General features: G+C 42.1%; 1 protein-coding gene across 1 annotated transcript in view; it reads right to left on the bottom strand.

Moving 5' to 3' along the window:
* TSPAN13 (tetraspanin 13) overlaps window positions 1–1515 on the bottom strand; it is a 37343-nt gene extending 35828 nt beyond the window's left edge. The window contains exon 1 of the mRNA XM_068972825.1: window positions 1295–1515. Coding sequence (XP_068828926.1) covers window positions 1295–1357 — 63 coding nt within the window. The 5' untranslated portion in view covers window positions 1358–1515. The remainder of the gene's footprint in view (window positions 1–1294) is intronic.
* Between the last annotated feature and the right edge of the window lie 21990 nt (window positions 1516–23505).

Genomic DNA, 23505 nt, shown 5'->3' with positions numbered 1-23505 from the left:
TTAACATATGCTTCTTTATAACTTGTTTTCAAAGCTTTGCAATCACGTTCACATACACAGGAACAGTAATAGTCAAATGACCCAGCTCTCTCTCCTGTTGGTGACCACAAGGCAGTCTCCCCACTCTGAGGAGGTAACCTAAGCTCACACAGATGGCCTAGCTCTCAGCTAATGAAGAGGAGCTGGGTTTGTTTTCAGGGTGGGTGCTGCAAAAAACACCAGGTGTATTTATAGAAAGGAGCAAGACTATGATAGAGGCATGACGACACAAGTCGAAGTTTCTCTCACCTAGTAGAGAAGCCTGCAGAAAGATCTGGATCCCACAGCCCGGTTTCCACTCCTGACTCTCCAACTACCAACTCTGTAAACTTATTAAAGCCCTTTCTGGTCTATCACCTTATGTATAAAATTTACACAAGGCCCCTTGCCTCGGATGATTGTCAGAAAAAGGAACAAAATAGGGTATGTAACATCTGGGACGTGGGAGTTACTCGATAAATGGCAACCTCCTCTCCCATCCTCCTGTTCATCCAGAATTGCCCCTCAAAAATTACAGATACGGACGGCAGGTTAAAACTAAAAAGCCCAAGCTGGTTGGCAGGGAAAGAACAATTTCGGTGGAGGCTCGCTTATTTACCGGAGGCTTTCGCTTAAAATGGAGTTAGGATATTGATAACGGGGGACACATGGAAAAAGCATCAGGTATAAGCAGAACTACCCCCCTCCCCCCACACACCTCCCCCAAAGACATTCCTTTAAGTAAGCACGAAACAAACTTCGGAAGCTGCGGATATCCTGTGAACCTACTCGGTGGCCTCAGTGAAAATCACAGGCACACGTAGGGCTGAACACGGCGTACACCATCCATAAGCCGCCTTGTCAGTTTCTGATCACGCTATTTTTGCAAAACTGTCTTCAAATCCGAGGCTGCTCTCTCGCCTCCAAATTCGCCCCAGAGGCGGCTGGGAGCCAAGAGCGAGTTGCGGAACGGATAATGAGGATGGCAAAGTGGAGATGTCTGGTCAAATGACTGAAAAACAAGGCGGTGGATGAGGGGGCGGGGTAGAGCAGTAGGGCAGGGACGCGCGGCCACCGAGCCAGAAAGACGGCGGCTTCACAATGAAAGGAAGAGACTGCGACAGTCGCCGGCTCCTGGTCCCCGGCGGAGACCGATGGCGAGGCCGGGGGCGCAGGGCGTGGGAAGACGGGAAGAGGGGGCCGGAGGAAGTGGCCACGGAGCACCCGAGCAGGTGCAAAGCCCCCAGGCGAAAAGAAACGGGCTCGGGATACTCACTGTGTAGAGTAGGTTGAGCGCGCACAGGCAGTTCTTGGAACACGCGAAGCCCCCGCAAACCATCTTGAAGCCTGTGTTTCCAACTGCAGGTAAAATCTGGCTCCGGCGGAGCCTCCAGACAGCCTCTTTGTCCTTGCCTTCAGGGCCTAGCCAAGGCGAGGCCGCAGCCGGGCTGCGAGCGTGGAGCCCAAGGCTTGGGCTGGGGCTGCAGTGCGCGGCGCGCCCGCGGCTGCTCCAACCCGCTCTGGAACCTGCGGCCGCAGTATTGGGAGCCTGAGCCCGAGCCCCGCCCAGCAGCCCCCGCTCCACCGCCTAGCCCTACGCCCTGATTGGCCGCCGGCGGGGAACAAAGGTAGAAATATGCAAATAAATGCGCTCAGCTAGCTGGGATCCAGGAGGGGAGGGGCGGGGCGGCCCCTGGGAGAGTTGGGCAGGGGCGGAGGCCGTGGGGGAGGGTGCCGGAGGCCAGAGTGTGACAGCGACCTCGCCTCGGTTCCTGGGGAGCAGGTGAGGAGGAGAGGGCGGGGCTCCGCGGAGATCCACGCTGGCAGGGAGGAAGATGACAGCACCTCCCGGCTCTTGGCCCCAGTGGGTGACGTGGCACCATTTTGAATGAGATTTTAAAATTAAGCACCTGGCCCTGTTTGAATGAAGAAAGAAAGGACGGAATGAAGCAATAAATGAATAAATGTGAACGACTTAAACGAGAAAAATGAAGTGGGGAAAATGAAAGGAAGGAAATGAATAAACGGAAAGATGAAATATCTGCTTTTCTTAGAAAATAGGTTAGATATATGACCCATAATTGTGACTCTTGTCAGGTTAGATGTATCCTACAGGGATTTGCAAAAATGCTAATGAACTTTATGAATACATGTATAAAAAACAGAAAATCAAGAGGTGGGCTTTTGTTTTTTGTTTTTTTGTCTTCCAACCCTGCCTTTCAATAAGCTGGGGTGGCGGGGTGGGGGGAGTGGTCCTCCACAAATAACTGAGAAATTTTAAATGACAGTCTCCACTTCTGTCAATTCATTATCCCTTTGAACCTCTGCTATAGAAATGTATAATGGATCTTCAAATGCCTCGCATGTAAACTGGGATATTAACAGTATGTCAAACACTTTTTGCACAGTTTCTGGCACTGTAAGTAAGGACTCAATAAATGCCAGTTAGTATTAGTATATCTAACAGTTTTTGAATACCTACCGCATTTCAGCCCCTAAGCTAAGCAAATAAAGGTTTGGTTATTTCATGGTGAAGTGAAGTCTGTCAGTTGTGTCTGACTCTTTGCAACCCCATGGACTGTAGCCCACCAGGCTCCTTGGTCCATGGGGTTTTTCAGGCATGATTACTGGAGTGGGTTGCCATTTCCTTCTCTAGGGAATCTTCCTGACCCAGGGATCGAACCCAGGTCTCCCGCATTGTAGGCATCCGCTTTACCGCCTGAGCTACCACGGAAGCCCTTATTTCATGGTGCGTTCTACCAAAAAATGATCTTACAGAGAAATAATCAGATATTTATAAAATATCTAAACCTAAGGGTTCATGCTGAGTAAATTACATTAAATAAAAGCAGCTGATAAAAAGATAATTTGTCTTCTTGGAATTATCTGCTTCCTCTTCTAACCTCTCTTAACCTCCCCAGACTTCACTTCACCAAGAAAGCCACATTAATTCTTTAGCCCTGGTATTATTCCATATTAACCTTTTGTATCTGCCCCAGAAGAGTTCCAGCTTTTTAAAATTTTTAATCTGGAAAATGACCCTCAAACCCAAGTAAAACTTGGTAGCTCAAATTTCCATTTTAGACGCTCATTTACGAAAAAGAATTAATGGGGAGATCTATTCTTCCTCTTCTCATTAGTGACAAGATTGCTACCACTTGAACATCACTCAACCAACTTTGACAACTCTATGCTTTCTTCATATTACTCTTTATTGTCTCCCTGTGGGTTCATCGTTTTTTTGTGTGCGTGTGTGTTTTTTTTTTTTTTTTTTTGTAGGAATGTCCTTTTTCAATCAGGAGTCCAATAGGAAGGAGATGGCTCATTTCAATGACTGAGAAGAGTTTAATAAAGAGACTGTTTTGAAAAATATGGACAAGGTTAAAAGTAGCAAAACAGGATGGTAAAACAGCTCAGAGCTAGAAAGAGCAAGCAGTCACAATTCCCCTTAAGTCTGAGGGGCAGTCTAAGGGAGCAGTTACAGAACAGGCAAGAGCTGCAACCGTAGGAGAGCTGTTAGAGCTGTGGCCTTTAAGAGAGAAAACAAAGAAAATACTGCAAATTGGAAAAGAAAACAAGTGAACATGGTGGGATTTCTTAGAATTTGGGTGTAGAAATTTCAGATGATCCCACCCTAACAAGAATGAGCTAGAAAAGCTACAAAATAGTTTTTAAAAAAAGAAAAAGAAAACCTACCAGGAAACAAAGCAAATGAATAGACAACAACAAAAACTTACAGATACAGAGGACAGATTGGTGATTACCAGAGAGGAACGGAGTGGGGATGTGGGCAAAGAGGGTGACCAGTGTTAATTGTATGATGATGGATGGTAATTAGACTTTCAGTGATGATCACTTTGTAGTGTATATGGTTGTAGAATTATAATGCTATACACCAGAAACATACATAATGTTATATACCAATTTTACCTCGATTAAAAAAAAAATTCTCATAGAACTGAAGAAACAAAGACATCTAAAGGGAACTAAACCCAAGAAGTAATGACATTGTTAGGAAGGAAAAATCCCACAGTGCTTTCACGCTTGAGTGTAAAGTCACTCAGTCATGTCCGACTCTTTGTGACCCAGGGACTATATAGCCCATCAGGCTCCTCTGTCCATGGAATTTTTCAGGCAAGAGTACTGGAGTGGGTTGCCACTTCCTTCTCCAGGGGACCTTCCCAACCCAGGGATCAAACCTGGGTCTCCCGCATTGAAGGCAGATGCTTTACCATCTGAGCCACCAGGGAAGCCAAGCTTTCACTCTTAGGGATTAGCTATTAGGGGCTTCTCTGGTGGGGAATCTCCCTGCAATCAGGAGACTGCCTGCAGTGAAGGAAACACGGGTTCCATCCCTGCGTCAGGAAGATCCCCTGGAGAAGGAAGTGGCAACCCACTCCAGTATTCTTGCCTGGGGAATCCCATGGACAGAGGAGCCTGGCAGGCCGCAGTCCATGGGATTGCAAGAGTTGGACACAACTTAGCTACTAAACCACCATGGAAAGAAGACTGCCACACAGCCTGGATGGCAAGAGAGTTTGAGGGAGAATGGATACATGTACATGTGTGGCTGAGTCCCTTCTCTGTTCACCTGAAATTATCACAACATTTATAATCAACTATTGGTGTGTGTGTGTTCAGTCATGTCCAATTCTTTGCAACCCTTTGGACTATAGCCCACCAGACTCCTCTATCCATGAGATTTTTCAGGCATGAATACTGGAATGGGTTGCCATTTCCTCCTCAGGGCATCTTCCCAAACCAAGGATCAGACCTGCATCTCCCATGTCTCCTGCATCGCAGGCAGATTCTTTACCCACTGAGCCATCAGGGAAGTAAAATAAGTTTTAAAAAATGTTTAATAAGAAAGAAAGAAGAGTGCCATAGAAAGGGATAAAGAGAAACTAGATGATTATTTTAAGCCATCTTTTAATGTGTACCTGTGGGCTAGTGTTATAGTCTTTATTTCTAGGGTCCTAGGCCTCAGAGTGAGTGTACACATATTTGCCAGCTCTAACCCATGGGTCTTCACTTAGTATAAGGATTGGAAGCTCTGTAGCCTGTGATCAGATAAAAGTGCTCCCTCCACAGTATCTCAGGATGCACAAACGTCCTCGAGTGTGACAGTGGCTAAAAGCTGAGAAAAGGACAGGAAAGACAGAGCAATCTGGGTCTTTACCCAATCCAAAGTAGTGGCTGCCAAAGGCTAAAGAATTAGCCAAAGAGGAAAATCTCTTTCCCGTGGGCTGCGAGAGCCCTCTGGGACTGGGAAAGAACAGCAGGAAAGGGAAAGAACTCACAAGGACGTGAGTGAAATCCAAGGACATGACTGACGAATGAAGAACGCTCCACAGCGAAAAAAAAAGTAACAGCTAGGTTGTAAGCATGTCTCCTGAGGCTCAGAGTGCTGGTTGCTGGGCTGTAAAGTACAAAGAGATCTGTATGAGGGCTCCTTCGTATAGAAGGAAAACCTTGATTGTAACCTCAAAAACAAATGAAGCCAGTGCTGAAGAATCCAACTAAGCCTGTAACAAGTCCTGACCCAGCTCAATGACTGGGTGTACTACTTAGGTATCCATAGTAGTACCCTGGCAAAATAACGGATGTACTGTTTTCTGTTGGGAAATATTACTTGCTTCACTCTCAGTGTTCTTTTATATATACCACCTGACACAAAATCAAAATTATGAAAGATTGGATAATCAAAAAAAAATTGACTATGGTCAAAAGAAGAAATGGAAGCAAAACCAAAGAAGATCCAAATGTTACAGTTATCAGACAGGTCTTCAAAACTCAACCAGGACTGTGTTAGATGTGCAAAAGGCTAATTGGGAGAAACATCTGTGAGGGTAAATAGGGACATTAACTATAGGAGGCTAGGAGAGTTAAGAGACATCACTTTGCTGACAGATGACCATATAGTCAAATATGGCTATGGTTTTTCCAGTAGTCATGTACAGATGTGACAGTTAGACCATAAAGAAGGCTGAGCGCTGAAGAATTGATGCTTTTGAACTGTGGTGCTGGAGAAGACTCCTGAGAGCCCCTTGGACAGCAAGGAAATCAAACCAGTCAATCCTAAAGAAAATCAATCCCGAATATTCATTGGAAGGACTGTTGCCAAGGCTGAAGCTCCAATACTTTGGCCACCTGATGCAAAGGGGCAACATTTTGGAAAAGACTTTGATCCTGGGAAAGATTGAGAGCAAGAGGAGAAGTGGGCAACAGAGGACAAGATGGTTGGATGGCATCACTGACTCAACGGCCATGAGTTTGAGCAAACTTGGTGAGATAGTGAGGGACAGGGAAGCCTGGCCTGCTGCAGTCCATGGGGTCACAAAGACTCAGACATGACTGAGCGGCTGAAGAGCAACAACAAAGGATAGCTAAGGGAATGCAATATAGGTCTCACCTCTAGAGAGGGAAGGAAGGATAAAGGAAAGGGAGGAAGGAACAGGGAGGAAGGGTGGATGAAAGGAAAGGAGGAGGGAAGGAGAAAGGAAGAAAGGAAAGAAGGAAGGTCTTGGACTTCAGTGCAGTTTTTAAAAGCTTTGGCCAGGCCAGCAAGGAGTCTTCAAGCCAAAGCCAAACGTCAGAGACATCCAGCACACCCTCCAGTAATGAGCCTGCCTTAAGTACTACCACAATCACTGCTTAGAGACATCAGCACAAAGGCTCTGATGGATTTCAGACTATAGCCTGGGGGCTGGCTCAACTATGCTGCCCACAAGAGGAAGGGTGTTTTATTGTAATAATTCTGACTATATTTCCCCCTTCTGTCTTAATATTTTTCTGGTCACATCTTGCAATTTTTCAGTCTTCATCATTTTACCATGAAGGAATTCTCTAACTTCATCTGGGTAATCCTTTTTAGGTTTTAACAATTCATATTTTAAAACTCTTTGTGGCTTATGTTGTTGTTGTTGTTGTTTGGTTGCTAAGTCCTGTCTGACTCTTTGCAATCCCATGGACTGTAGCCTGATTTCTGAGGCAAGAATGCTGGAGTGAGTTGCCATTTCCTCCTCCAGTGGATCTTCCCAATCCAGGGATCGAACTCGTGTCTCCTGTGTCTCCTGCATTACAGGCAGATAGATTCTTTACTCTGATGAGCCACTGGGACTTGGGTTTAGCTTGACACCACCTTTATTTTTTAAATTCTCAATTTTTGTTTTCCTATCAGTTCAGTCAACATTTCTTTTTTTAATAATTCAATACCAAGACTTGATTTTGTTCAACAAATTCTAAGCAAAATTATTCATAAGCTGTTGCACAGAATTTTTAACTATCTTACCAAAACTCTTTCTAAAATTCTCAGAAATATGAACATAAAATTGCTCATGCACAATTTATAGTCACATAAAACATCAGTAATACAGCAAATTTTAAACTGCTTTAACTGCAGTGAAAGTGAAAATCACTCAGTCGTGTCTGACTCTTTGTGACCCCATGGACTATACAGTCCATGGAATTCTCCAGGCCAGAATACCGGAGTGGGTAGCCTATCCCTTCCCCAGGGGATCTTCCCAAGCCAGGAATCCAACTGCGGTCTCCTGCATTGCAGGTGGATTTTATATATACTTTGCTATACTATATCTCGACCCCAGGATATTTTCCTGAGTCAATAAAATATTATTATATAAATTAAGTGCCAGTTTTTAAAATATCTATCAGTGATTTTACTAGAATCAATCTAGTTAAATTATTTACGGTGACAGCTTTTTTATTACAAAATTTTTTGTTCACTCTTTCTTTGATATTCTTGTGTCTCCAGGGAAAATAAAGGAAAGAACTGTAGATACTTTCTTCTGGAATGATTTGCAGCTTTTTGGATTGAATGAAGCTCAAGATGGGAGTTTCTTGGCCAAGAAAGAGCCAAGGAACAGATCAATAGCTGCCTGTCTCCTTCTAATTCTATCTCTTGCTCTGTTTTCTCTATTATCCTTTTTGATGTTTTGCCAAAATTTAGCAATTAAATGCAACACATTCATTCTGCCTACAATAAATATGCTTTGCAGAATGTTTCACAATTCATGCTAAAGGACCTTAAATCATAATTCATTCTCAGAAAATGTTTTTCTTCTAACTACAAATTAAATTTGAAGTTATTTTTTTTTCTTGCTTTTACTTGCTTCTTTATTTTCCTGTCCATGTGATGCCAAGAGGATGAAAACATATGGCTATATATGATTATCTTGTCATATATAGCACCCCAAAATCTCAATTCTAAATTTCTGGGATGATGTTGGGTGGCATATTTAGCCATTAATGGGCAAATCCAGCTTAATGGTCAGACAAATCAGCTGACTTAAAAGAGGCGGGACAATCGGCTTCAGGGATAGGATAATCTACTTAACCTTTGCCTCTTCTGTCTCCACATCCTCCTTTCAGTTTTTCTTTATTCACTATGCTAAGAATGTGCCAGGAAGATAACAGTTTAGAAGGAATTGATGACATTGACAATGTTCCATCACATCTAAGACAAAACTTTCTGGAAATCTACCCTATTTCAATTCTGAGGCCTGAACGTGTTTCATTTTGAGTAGTATAGATCATTATGTGTTCCCTTAATATTTATTTAGCCCAATGGCTACTTAAGTAAATGTATTATTATTCATTTGAAAGCTAATAATACTGCCTTAATTAGTACAAATACATCAGAATGAATAGGAAAATGTACAATTAAAGTGATCAACCATTTTATCGCTTATTTAAATAAGCTATCATTGTCTTTGAGAAAAACAGAAGGAAACCCAGCATTTATGAGTAACTATTTTTGATTTGTAAAAAAATATATCTTTTTGACTTCTAAAAGTGAGATCAATACAGATTAATGCAGCTTCTGGTACACTGGAAATCATCCAAGCTGGAAATAACTCAGGCATCCATCCATACTAGAAATGGGTGACTAAGTCATGGTGCCCATTAGTGGAAACCAATCCCAAACCAGAAATGAAAAATATCCAGCTACCTCGACCACATGGATGTGCCCTACCCAACATGGACTTAAGTAAGAGAAACCCAAATGTAAGAAGGCAGATTTTATCATTTCATTTATATAAAATCCAAAAACATAAATTTAATGACAGTATTTAGAGATGATTGCATTTAGAGATGACTGATGAAAATTACAAATAAAATTGAGGGATTGATGACCATAAAGATCAGGTAGTCACGCATTTGGGAGGGTGTGTGTGGAAATAGTAATTGCAAAAAGCTGACAGGGGACTCCTGAGATGCTGACAGTGCTCCTGAATGATCATTTCGTAATTTAACTATGAGAGCGGAGAGAAATATTAATAACCTAAAGTAGCAGTAATCTCATATTTTATATTATGTAAACAATGTTATTTTGGAAAAAAACACACACCCTCCCAAATGCGTGACTACCTGATCCGTGTATTTTTCAAACTTATTTCCTTGCAGAAATTTTTCTTTAAAATGGTAACTGTATATTAGAGCATGTAGCTCATAAGGTGACTTTTGTCATTTGAACCCAGGGGGTTTTGTATATTAGCTGATTGCTAAGTCACTTCAGTCGTGTCCAACTCTGTGCAACCCTGTAGATGGCAGCCCACCAGGCTCCGCCATCCCTGGGATTCTCCAGGCAAGAACACTGGAGTGGGTTGCCATTTCCTTCTCCAATGCATGAAGGTGAAAGGTGAAAGCGAAGTCGCTCAGTTATGTCTGACTTAGCGACCTCATGGACCTCATGGACTGCACCAGGCTCCTCCATCCATAGGATTTTCCAGGCAAGAGTACTGGAGTGGGGTGCCATTGCCTTCTGCTATAAAATGCCAATGATGTCTTCATAATAATTCTTTTTCTTCACGATATTTTGGGCAACCTACCAGGTACAATTTAGGGCAAAGATTTTTAGAAATAAAAGCATGTCTCAGTTAAGTCATATCCTGTTTATAAGTTCGAGTATACTGGAACACATTGTTAAGCACTTTCCTAAAATAAAGGAACATGGTCAATTTTTTGAGACTTTAAACATCATTCAGAAAAAAATGTTTCTACTTTTTGGGCCACACATCTTGCGGGGAGCTTAGTTCCTTGACTAGGGATTGAACCTGGGCCATAGCACTAAAATCTCTGAGTCCTGACCACTAGACTGCCAGGGAATTCCTCAGAAAATATTTCTGTTCTTCTCTCTCATTTTATTGAAATTGCCCAGTGTGTTGAATTCTAGTTTGGATACTAGTTCTTCTTAGAAGTTTGAAGTTCTTTCTTTTTAAATTATTGTTATTAAATTTTATCTTGCAGTGCTGCTAAAAAGTCCAAAGCCATTCTGATTCCTGACACTTCGTTTATGACCCTTTGCATTTTTTTGTTCCTCTCTTTGAAAGTTTGTAGATCTTCTCTTTAACCTCAGTGTTCTGAAATTGGAGGAACACTTTGAGAAAAAGATTATCAAAGTACAAAAAAAAAAAATTCTGGTACAAAATTAAATTGTCTAAAATGGATAAAGAAAACACAATAAATTATACATTTTTTAAAAATAAATGATCAGTTCTAAAACCTCACAAAATCCTAAAAAATATATATATAGCTTTTATTAATCTACTCTCTTATGTAACTATATATTTCCTATTTTTTGGCTATTTTTTAAATTTTATTTTTAATTGGTAGATAATTACTTTACAATATTGTGTTGGTTTCTGCCATATAGAAGCATGAATCAACCATAGGTATATGTATGTCCCCTCCTTCTTGAACCTCCTCCCGTTGGCTGCTCACTTTTGATCTCTTTTTTTAATGGTAAATGTTTTGTAATATATTCCACAGAGAAAATAGAAAAGTTATTCAGTCTTTCTCTAACACAGTTAACTGAAATTTTAATTTTTATTATCAGTAATTTAGATTAACTTTTTCTACTCTACAACTTATAATCACAATTCATTAGTGATAATACTATTTAAATTTGAAGAATGTCTGATACTCATTATCTATTTCTGCACAACATATTACATTACCCCCTATATTTAGTAGCTTAAAAAATAATCAGTTTAGTATATCTCATAATTTCCTAGGTCAAGAAGTTGAGCAGGACTTGGTTGGCTAATTCTCCTGCTCTACATAATGTTCACAGGATTATTTAGTGATATTCAGGGGGCAAGCAGGCTGGTCTGGACAGTCTCTTTTCACGTGCGGGTGAGATGCTCTCTCCCCGTGTAGTCAGAGGACCGTCTATTCGTGTAGCCTCTGTGTGCATTTACTACATGATGACTTTGTGCTCTAAGAGATGGAGTGGAAGCTTACAATCCTCTTAAAGACAGGCCTCAGAGCTGGCACAGTAACACTTCTTATACACTGGGCAGAGCAGTAACTTGCCAGGCCAGATTCAAGGGGAGAGGAAACAGACCCAATCTCTTGATATGAGTCTAGAAAAGATTTTGTGGGGTGGTCTTTATTATACCACAGTGGTTCTATTTCAGTGGTCTCTTGCTGTCTAACAAGCTGCCTCCCCCAAAATAGAGACTTAAAACAGTAACTTATTGTTCTCTCCCATGGTTCTGTAGGTTCTCTGAACTCAGTTTGGCCTTTCCCACTCGAGGCTTCTCATTCTGTTGCAAGCAGATGGAGGCTCGAATTGACTGGATATGAAAGATGGCACCTCACCAAATGCCTGGGGCCTCAGTTGGCATGGCTGAAATATGTGGGGGATGCAGGCCTCTTACATGACTAGCTTGAGCTTCCTCACAGCATGGCAGTCTCACGGTGACTGGACTTTTTATGCAATGCATTGTATTCTTAGAGTACGTTTCAAGAGATCCAGGCAGAAGCTGCAAGATTTCTTAGGACTTAGCCTCAGAACTCACCTACATCACTTTTACCACGTTGGTCAAAACCAAGCAATACAGCCAACGCAGACTTAAGGGAGGAGACCATAAAGGCCAAGAATACCAGCAGGCATTGAGGGTAGCTTTAACATTAGCAGCCACTCCCTAACAAATTTCTTACACATATATGCTCTTCGTTTCAAGGCATTTCATAACCTTAAATGCTCTTGAATCCACAACTCAAAAAAATTTGCATTGATAGCCATATATAGTGAAATATTTTACAAGTTTTATGCAATTCTATTGATATGAGAAAACTTCCATTTTGATGAGATATGGTTGAGACAGAATCTTCCATTTACAATTTTACATACCAATGCTTGGAAGAATTTTTCACAGATTTCCTTCAGTCTCTATAAATCACAACATTTCTCCCCAACATTCCTCTTGCGCTGGGTTCCACAGGATAAATTCATAACCCTTTTCACTTCTGGTATGGCAGATTAGCACAGTGGCAGTGAGTTTTCCTGGAAGTCATTCCTAGTCCCATGACTAGCTAAACCATATATGCAATACAAATGAAATAGCTATATAGGGAAGTGACTGCAGGGTACATGACTGTATCACACTAAACCCAAACTAAATATGTCCCTAACTGAATTCAGTTATGTGGATGGCCTCCACAAAGCCACCTGACATGAGGGAGAATGTGACAGAGGAAAAGTTAGAATAGAGAGAGTCAGCTGATCAGGGTTAAACATTTATGTCTTTTACAGAAACATTGGACTACTTGAGTACATTGCTAGAACCCCTCCACAAAGCCTTTGAAAGGCTTCCTTTAACCTTACTGATAACCTTACTTTGCCCTCCCTGCCCTTTACCTCCAGCTCCTCATCACCTGAGGGCCACTTTCCTCTGCTGTTACAGTATCTGTCACATGCCTCCTTTGCTCAGATTTTGGCCTGCTTCAATCTACGGCCTATGCGGCAACAAGAGTCATCACTCTGAAACATAAATTCGACCTGCTTGTAATTCTAGCTTAAAATCCTCAGTGGCTCTTTGGTGGTGGTGGTTTAGTCGCTCATTCACGTCCAATTCATTTGCAACGCCCTGGACTGTAGCCCACCAGGCTCCTCTGTCCATGGGATTTCCCAGGTTGCCATTTCCTTCTCCAGGAGATCTTCCCTACTCAGGGATCAAACCTGCTATCTCCTGCATTGTAGGCCAATTCTTTTCCACTGAGCCACCAGGGAAGCCTGATTCACTGGGTCTTTACCATTTTTCAGATTCCTTAATAAGGTTTACAAGGCTTTTCAAAGACTGGACTGTACCTCTACCTTTCTTCCTAATTCCTCTCATTGGCCTTTCCAAAATTCTGCTGCCTTTGTGGTGAATGCCTGTTCTGCTCTGGCAGCGGGGGGAGCGGACTGGAGTCCATCACACAGGGTTAGAGCCCTATCTGCGCGCATGTGTGTGTGCATGCTTGCTCAGTCATGGCCATTGTGTTTGACTCTTTGCGACCCCATAGACTGTAGCCCACCAAGCTCCTCTGTCCATGGGATTTCCCAGGCAAGAATACTGGAGTGGGTTGTCACGCCCTCCTCCAGGAGACCTTCCCGACCCAGGGATCAAACCCGCATCTCGTGCATCTCCTGCATTAGCAGACAGATTCGTTACTGCTGAGCCACCGGGGAAGCCAGTGTCTACCTGACTCAGTTCAGTTCAGTTCAGTTCAGTCTCCCAGTCATGTCTCACTCTTTGCGACCCCATGCGCTGCAGCACGCCAGGCCTCCCTGTCCATCACCAACTCCCGGAACTCATTCAAACTTATGTCCGTTGAGTCAGTGATGCCAGCTAATCATCTCACTCTTTGTAGTCCCCTTCTCCTCCCGCCTTCAATCTTTCCCAGCAGCAGGGTCTTTTCAAATGAATCAGTTCTTCGCATCAGGTGGCCAAAGTATTGGACCACTACCTGACTCACCCCAGTAAAAACCAAAGTAAGCTTCCGTGGTCTGAAACATTTCACATGTGTCATCGCATAGCACTGCTGGGAGAATTAAAGTGTCCCTGCGTGAGGGACAGGGAGGGGACTGTCCACTGGGAGGGAGCCCAGCACTTGCGCCTGATTATTCCCGGACCTCTCCCCATGCAGCTTTTCCCCTTTGCTAATTTTCATCTGTGACCTTTCACTGTAATAACCTGTAACCACACATTTAACAGCTTTTCATAGTACTGATAGTGACCCTTGAGACAGGGTGGACTTGGGGACCCCTGGCACAATATCTAACACACCATGCTCCCTGCCCTGCCAGATTCTAACCTATATTCATTGTAAACTTAGATTTTAAGTTGGAAAATAAATATTTTTTATAATATATAGGAGAAGGAAAATAGCATGGACATATTAATAAATATTTTATTAATGGACATATTTTATTTGAATGGATATATTTTATAATATGTGCATGCTGTTTTCCTTCTCCTAGCTGGAGATGGCTCTTGAGAGTCCCTCGGACTACAAGGAGATCCAACCAGTTCATCCGAAAGGAAATCAGTCCTGAATATTTATTGGAAGGACTGATGCTGAAGCTGAAACTCTGAAACTCCAATACTTTGGCCACCTGACGTGAAGAACTGACTCACTGTAAAAGACCCTGATGCTGGGAAAGATTGAAGGCAAGAGGAGAAGGGGACGACAGAGGATGAGATGATTAGATGGCATCACCGACTCGATGGACATGAGTTTGAGCAGGCTCCGGGAGTTGGTGATGGACAGGGAAGCCTGGCATGCTGCAGTCCATGGGGTGGCAAAGAGTCAGACATGGCTAAGCGATTGAACTAACTGATTGATGCTATTTTCCAGAGATACATAGTTTGAGATTAGAAGTTTGTTAGAAGAACTCAGCAAATAGCACACAAGAGAGTTTTAAATCATTTCTGTGTTTCTTGGCAAGCATCAAGTAAATGTCCAGTTTTAACCAATTATCTTGAGGCAATGTGCAATAAATTAGTTTATGCTGTGAAAACACACAGTCTTACAAAAGTAAGACTGATTATTGCCTCATTTATTTTAGAAAATCATAAGAAATATGACTATTATATTTATTTGGAGAAGTGGTTTTGACATGTGGCATGATATAAATACCACTTACTTGGCAGTCTATAAATCTTGTTTAGCCATGGATTAGGCCTTGCATAAGTCTGATCCTAGAATTTACTCATCAGGGCCTCCCTGGTGGCTCAGAGGTCAATGCGGGAGACCTGGGTTTGATCCCTGGGTCAGGAAGATCCCCTGGAGAAGGCAATAGCCACCCACTCCAGTATTCTTGCCTGGAGAATCCCATGGACAGAGGAGCCTGGTGGGCTACAGTCCACGATGATACAACTTTTCCAATACCCCGTTTAATCAGAGTGAGGAGGAAAAGAGATAAAACATATGAAAAAAATCTGGAAACATTAAAACGGTACATGAATGTAAAACCTTATTGTTGTTGTTATTGTTCAGTCACTAAGTCCTGTCTGACTCTTTTGCGACCTCATTGACTGGAGCCCACCAGGCTCCTCTGTCCATGGGATTTTCAAGGCAAGAATACTGGAGTAGGTTGCCATTTCTTTTTCCAGGAGATCTTCCTGAGCCAGGGATCAAACCAATGTCTCCTGAATTGGCAGGCGTATTCTTTACCACTGAGCCACCAAGGAAGCCCAAAACATTATTATATGTTCTCAAATTAGTGGCAACAAGGAAGTGTTTTCAATGTAATTTGTTTGTACTCTCTTAGGAAACTGCTTTAAAGAGGACTCTTTCATAGGAGTTACTTGAATTCTTGACCATAAGACTCATACTTAAAAGCCTAACACTTTTACGCATAAAGTAATGTGCACTTATATTGTTAACCTCTAGGTCAAGTGGCAGAGTTGGGTAAGGAAAGGCATGTTTTATACATTAATTTATAGCTCTAAAATGATGTTAAAGCTGAAACTCCAATACTTTGGCCACCTCATGTGAAGAGTTGACTCATTGGAAAAGACTCTGATGCTGAGAGGGATTGGGGGCAGGAGGGAAAGGGGACAACAGAGGATGAGATGGCTGGATGGCATCACCAACTCAATGGACGTGAGTTTGAGTGAACTCCGGGAGCTGGTGATGGACAGGGAGGCCTAGTGTGCTGCAATTCATGGGGTTGCAAATAGTCGGACACGACTGAGTGACTGAACTGAACTGAACTGATAGCTCTAAAAGAGAGTAAGATTGGACCATAAAAAGAAGATGTTTCAGTAAGCCAGGAGCCAACCCTCATCAATATAAATACTAACCCACTCCAGTACTCTTGCCTGAAAAATTCCCTGGACAGAGGATCCTGGTGGGCTATATAGTCCATGGGTCACAAAGAGTCACCTTCACCTATAAAAATGAATTAAAAGCACTTAAACTTGTTTTTGTTCAGTTGCTCAGTTGTGTTGGACTCTTTGCAACCCCATGGACTGCAGTATGCCAGGCTTCCCTGTCCTTCACCATCTCCTTCACCATCTCCTAGAGTTTGCTCAACTTATGTCCATTAAGCCAGTGATGCCATCCAACCATCTCATCCTCTATCATCCCCTTCTCCTCCTGCCTTCAATCTTTCCCAGCATCAGGGTCTCTTCTAGTGAGTTGACTCTTCGCATCAGGTGGCCAAAGTATTGGAACTTCAGTTTCAGCATCAGTCCTTCCAATGAATATTCAGGATTGATTTCCTTTAGGATTGACTGGCTTGATGTCCTTAAAGTCCAAGGGACTTTCAAGAGTCTTCTCCAACACCACAGCTCAAGAGCATCAATTCTTTGGCATTCAGCTTTCTTTATGGTCCAACTGTCATATCCATACATGATTACTGGAAAAACCAGAGCTTTCACTAGGGGCACCTTTAATAGTGCTCAAATAACACCAGATATGATCCAATAATGTGACATAATAATTCAGTCAGGATAAGCTAGGTTATGATGTAGTCATGTTAACCCTGAAATCTCGTGGATGAACACAACTGAAGTTTATTCCTTGTTTATGTTGTTTTATCAGAGATGGCAGAGCCTTCTGCTCTGCATTGTCACTGGATTTGGGATGATGGAAGCTAAGGAAATCAAGTCAGAATATTCACTGGAAGGACTGATGCTGAAACTGAAGCTCCAACACTTTGACCCCTAATGCAAAGAGCCTATTCATTGGAAAGGACCCTGATGCTGGAAAAGATTGAAGGCAGGAGGAGAAGGGGATGACAGTGGATGAGATGGTTGGGTGGCCTCACCAATTCAATGGACATGAGTCTGAGGAAGCTCCGGGAGATGGTGAAGGACAGGGAAGCCTGGCAGTCCATGGGGTTGCAAAGAGTCCCGTACAACTGAGCGACTGAAGTGAAAATTTTATGTAACAGACATGACTTGGTCTATTCTACACATTGTGGGTTGATTCCTAGTCAGTATCCATTTACTCCAGTTACCTTCTTCCTTGCTTAAATTATACACTCAATTTCCCAAAAAACATACAGTGCAGAGGAACAGATTCCCGGATTGCAGATTCTCATTCTGTCTGCAAGCCTGGTTCTTAGATGGCTTGCTGGCCTTCCTTGACCACAGGCTTTGCTTCAGGTGTAGACATATGAACTAAGGGGTTTAACTAACGAGAATCTCAGGAGTCTTGCCTGAAATATTGGGACAAAAGTAGCATTTCAGAGTAGAGAGTTGTAAAGCATGGCACATGCATGATAAGGGAACCAGTATGAGAATGATGACAACACAGAGAAGGCATAGCTAGTAGAATAAAAGAGAAATGAAACAAGAGTCACTGACTGGGCTTAGCCAATCACGAAGCCTCATCCTCCCCCTAAACTTGCAGAGGAGCCAATGTGTGTCTTCATAAGGCCATCGAGTCAGATATTTTCTTATGTGCAGCCAAAGATAGTTTAACAGATTACATATCTAAATTCCCAAAACTTCTGCACAGCTATACTGTTAACAATAATTTCAATTATATTCCGTGCAGTGACCAATGAAACTTCATTCAACAGTCTGGATAAAACCAACTTTAGATGCTATCACATGAGTCTGTGATCCTAAATGAGTTAAAACTGATATCTCGGCAGGAAAACAGAAATGAGTCCCGTTGTGTTGGTCAGGGCTCTCCAGAGAAACAGAACCAGTAGGACAAAGAGTGAGAGAGGCACAGGGAATTTATTTATAGGAACCGACTTAACACATTTGTAGAGGTGAGAAGTCCCACAGTTTGCTGCCTATAAGCAGGAGAACCAAAAGAATAATTCAAGTCTGACAGCCTGAGAATCAGGGGAACCAGTGATGCAAGTCTGGGTCCAAAAGCCCGAAAATCAGAGGGTGGACCCGTGGCGTTAAGTCCAAGTCTGAATCTGAAGGGTAGAGAACCAGGAACACTGTTGTCCAAGGGCAGGAGAAGGATGTCCGAGCTTAAGCAGAGCGAGCAAACTCGACTTTCCTCTGCCTTTTTGCTTTCCACAGGCCCTCAAGCGACTGGATGACATCCACCCATAGTGGTCAGGGTGACCTTCTTTACATCCTCACAGGCCAGGAAATAGAGTTTTACCAGCTCTCTGGGCATCCCTTAGCCTAGACAAGTTGACACATTAAATTAGCCATCACAGCCACTGAATAATCCCTCAAACTTGATCTGCTCAGACACCCTTTTCTCTTTTCAGGTTTTGCAACTGCCTTCAGAATATTTCCTTCTTAGCTTTTCTTTTTCAAATTCCTGAAGGATCATCACCCCATCTCCACCCCAGCAGTCTCTGTCTTATGCAGCAATATTTAAGAAATCCACGTGTTACTTTTACAAATGACACCTACCAACTGCCTATGTTTGGTACAAAAGGTTAATTGAACGTTAAGTGAAATTTATCACTAGCAAACAAAAATTTCAGGAAGAAGGAGCTGAAATGAGCTGAACATGATCTTTGAAAATGTGGCTGCTACATCACGGTGCAAATTGTTGGGGAAACAGAATTAAAAATAAAATCTTCTCCCAATCCAAAAATCTCTCCGGAAAGACAGTAGAAAAAGAAACACTTTTTTTATTATTATTATTCCACAAGCATTAAATTCGTTCTAAGAGGCTGCAAGAACAGAGAGGAATCTTAACTTTTTACATAGCCTAGCAGATAGAAGTCATCCTTTACATGTTCAAAAAAAATAGTAACGAGTCCTCAAGCAAGAGGACTTGCCAGCACCATTTGTCACCTGTAGTTTATCCTAACTTTACCTGGTAATTATGTGGCCAGCTACACTATAATTGGCTTGTTGGCTTTACCAAGAAGAAAAGCTACATTCTTATTTTTTTAATGATAGGAGGTAGTTTTGCAACTCAGAACCAAGCACCCACCTAAATAAGTCTACCACTGTCCCCCAGAAACTGGGAGAGAAGGGTGCTCTCTTCCTTTATGTTCATGTTCAAAGAGACCACTCCCAGTTTATTGAGAGAAACATTCTCAGGTTACAAAGCCAACCAAATGCCAATCCAGTTCTCAAAAGAATTCAAAGCACTTCCAATTATAGCTTTTCTAAAGTAAATGTCAAAGAAAAAAAGAGAAGAAAATCTCTCATTTTCTACAGGGAATCAAGCCTCTCATTTCTCATTTTTACTTGTTCTTACATGACGCACATGTTTTGATTTTATTCTAGGTGTCAAAGACAATAAAATAAGTGAAAATTCATTCAGCAAATATATCTGAGAGTGCCTACTATGTGCCAGGCACATGCTAGGTAGGTCCAAAACCCTTCGTCTTTATTCTAAAATAAAGAAGCTCTGTGCTCAACATCACTATTTATTAGGGAAATGCAAATCAAAACTACAATAACATAGAGGTAGGTGTGGGGGGGAGGTTCAAGAGGTAAGGGATAGGTATATCGTTATGACTGATTTGTGTTGTTGTATGGCAGAAACCAACACAACATTGTAAAGTAATTATCTTCCAATTAAAAAATAAATTAAAAAAAAGGAAAAGAAAACTACAATGAGGTATCGTCTCAAACCAGTCAGAATGGCCATCATCAAAAAATATACAAAAAATAAATGGTGGAGAAGGTCCGGAGAAAAGGGAACCCTCCAACAATGTTGGAAGGAATGTAAACTGGTACAGCCACTGTGGAGACTAGTATGCATGTTCCTTAAAAAACTAAAAATAGAGTAATCATATGACCCAGCAATCCCACTCCTATTCAAATATCTGGAGAAGAGCATAATTCAAAAGGATGCACACAGGGGTTCCCTGGTGGCTTAGAGATATAGAATCTGCCTGCCAATGTGGGAGACGCAGGTTCAATCCCTGATCTGGGAAGATCCTGCATGTCGCAGAGCAACTAGGTCCATGAGCCACAGCTATTGACCCTGTGCTCTAGAGCCTGGGAGCCTCAACTCTGAGCCCGGCTGCTGCAACTACTGAAGCCCAAGCACCCCAGAGCCTGTGCTCCTCAGTGACAAACCTGCATGCTGCAACTAGAGGAAAGCCCATGCAGCAATGAAGACCCAACACAATCAGAAATAAAAATTTTAAAAAAAAGGGTGCATGCACCCTGGTGTTTACTGCAGCACTATCTACAATAGCCAGAACATGGAAGCAACCTAAATGTCCATTGACAAGGGAATGGATAAAGAAGTTGTGGTACATATACACATTGGAATATTAGTCAGCCATAAAAAAGGAATGAAGTAGGGCCATTTGCAGAGACATGGATGGACCTAGAGTCTGTCAGAGTGAAGTCAGAAAAAGAAAACCAAATATTGTGTAATATCATTTATATACAGAATCTAGAAAAATGGTAGAGATGAACTTATTTTCAAAGCAGAAATAGAGTCACAGATATAGAGAACAAACATGGTTACCAAGTTGGGGAGAAGAAGATGGGATGAATTGGGAAACTGAGACTGATACACATACACTACTATGTATGAAATAAATAACTGGTGAGGACCTACTATATACCATAGGAAACTCTACTCAGCACTCTGTGGTGACCTCAATGGGAAGGAAATCTGAAAAGAAGAGTGGATATATGCGTTGTTTGTTCATGCAAGTGCTCAGTCATGTCCAACTCTTTTTTACCCATTGGACTGTAGCCTGCCAGGTTCCTTTGTCTATGGAATTTCCCAGGCAAAAGTACTGTAGGGGACTGCCATTTCCTTCTGTAGGGGATCTCCCCAACCCAGGTATCAATCCTGAGTCTCTTGTGTCTCCTGCATTGGAGGCAGATTCTGAACCCGCTGAGCCATTGGTGAAACCCCAGATATATGCATATGTATAATTGTTTTACTTTGTTGTATAGCAAGAAACTAATATAATATTGCAAAGCAACTATACTCCAATAAAAATTAATTTTTTAAAAAGTTCTGAAAATAAAGCTGGTTGTTGTTGTTTTTATTTTTAATCAGTCTGGGGCTGAGATTCTTTTAGTAGCAAAATTTGAGCTAAAATGCCATGAGACTCTGTATAAATTTTATTTACTCCACTTGCTGTAAATAAACTTTAATACATTTTACTGAGAATTATTAATGTGTTTCAATAATATTCCAGCCCCTGCTTAATTAGCTTCAGTTATTGTTTTACCTTGATTTTTGAAGTAGGAAAAAACATCAAAATGTAAGGCAATGGGAAGAGAGAGATTAGCTATATATGTGTGTGCATGTATATAAGTTGCAATTATTTTTTTCTTTGATTCTACATTATAGCAAATTAATGGAGGTCAGAGGTCAAAGAAGTAGAAAGAGAAAAGAGACAAACTGAAGGAAAGGGAAAATGCAAGTGTCATAAATACATACGAGGGGAAGGATCATGTTTGTTTTATTTTTCTGTTAAATATCCAGAATTTAGCACAGAGCCTAATACAAAGTGGAAGCTCAAAATTATTTGCTTCATGAGATGTACACGAGAAAGGACAGCTGGAGGAGCACAGACAAGAGAGAAAAACAGACAATTATATAATAAGCACCAAGGGAAAGGAAACAAACAGCATACTCCTAAAAAAGGGCTAGGGAAGAAAGCGGGGGTGGGGGACAGAGAGAAAGAGATGAGGAAGAGAGGACTGAGAGAGAGAAGAGAGAGAGAGACAGGAAGGAAAGAGAGAGAGGGGGAACAGACAGAGAGAAAAGAGAGAACTGGGAGACAGGAAGGAAAGAGTGAGTAGGCGCTCTGAGCTCTTAGCCTGGTGACAGTCAGCTCTTTGGTGCAGAGACTTCAGAGTTCTATTATCTTTGATCTTTGAAATGCTAACTCACAGATTAAAGACTTTCCAGCACTTGCTATTTAGACTAACTTCTAGAGGAAGCCTCTGAAAGGCCAGGCCACAGCAACTCCCCAGGTGGGAAATGATGCTTTTGGTTGCCCTGACAGGGACTAAATTGCCAGGGTGATGAGGGGAAACCCTGCTAAGGTCTGAGGCCATCCATCTTTTCCTTAGAACGAGTGAAAGATACTCTGGCATCGGATATGTTTGCATTTAAAAGAGATGTTACACAGTATTGCAATAGCATTCTTCTTTGCCATAGGATCCCTTTAGTTTGGTAATATCATCCAGGGTCATTCATTCAGTAATGGTTAGGAACCTCTGACTATTATTCAGAAGATCCCTAATCTTTCAAGTTGTTTTTTGATGGTGTCTTCCTTTTTTGATTTTTTTTTTTTCCATTGTAAAATTCTATTGTTCTTGTTGGAACCCAGGAGATTTCATCTAGGCAATAAGGAAGAGTGAGATGGGGTACAGGGCCATAGAGACAAAAGGGTCTGTGAGGAAGGCAAGCCCATTATCAGCTAAGTGATATTGGAATGCATTCTCCCTGAAACCGAGTCCCCCTGAAATCAAGTTCCTCTGCCAGGTGTATGATGAACCTCTCTGTCTAAAACTTTATTCCCTTTCTGGTCCCGCCCTTGTTCGCCTCAGGATTGAGGAGTGACAAAGACAGTGAAAGTGAAAGTCACTCAGTCGTGTCCGATTCTTTGTGACCCCTTGGACTATACAGTCCATGGAATTCTCCAGGCCAGAGTACTGGAGTGGGTAGCCTTTCCTTTCTCCAGGAGAAAGAAAAAGGGGGGTTGAAACCAAGCAGGGGCCCATGCGGGTACAAAAAGTCCCTCCATGTCCCCCATTTCTTGTTTTTAGAAAAAGGCTTTAGTTTCCTAGGCCTTCCCTAAGTTCCAAAGAGCAAACTCAAGCAGTTACTAATCAGGGAAGTAAGGGAATGCAGAAACAAAGGAAAAGCAAATAAACAAGAAAAATAATGATAATAATTTAGCTACAGACATCCTGAGTTCCTCCTCAAAGGACATGCATGACAACCTGATACACATTCTTGAGTTCTGCAAGAACTAAGATGCCCCTACCCCCAACCCAATCCAAGTGAAGAATGGTGAGTAAGTGTTGAGCAGAAGTTTGTAGACCTCAGACTGGTTGGGACCAGAAGGCTGCTTAAGATTCTTGAAACATCACCCTGTTACCCCACCACCAAACCAATCAGAAGAAAGTCACACACCCTTATAGTCCTCACTCCAAACACTGCCATTAAAATCCTTCCACCCACTTCCTGGGTGGTTCAGTGGTTATGACTTCGCTTTCCAATGTGGGAATGCAGGTTCCATCCCTGGTTGGGGAACTAAGATCCCACATGCCTCAGAGCCAAAAAAACTGAAACATAAAATGGAAGCAATGCTGTCAC

Source organism: Capricornis sumatraensis, chromosome 5, assembly GCF_032405125.1.
Source record: "Capricornis sumatraensis isolate serow.1 chromosome 5, serow.2, whole genome shotgun sequence".
Lineage (NCBI taxonomy): Eukaryota > Metazoa > Chordata > Mammalia > Artiodactyla > Bovidae > Capricornis > Capricornis sumatraensis.
The sequence above is the reverse complement of the archived record's forward strand: the minus strand, read 5'-3'. Positions and strand labels throughout refer to the sequence as shown.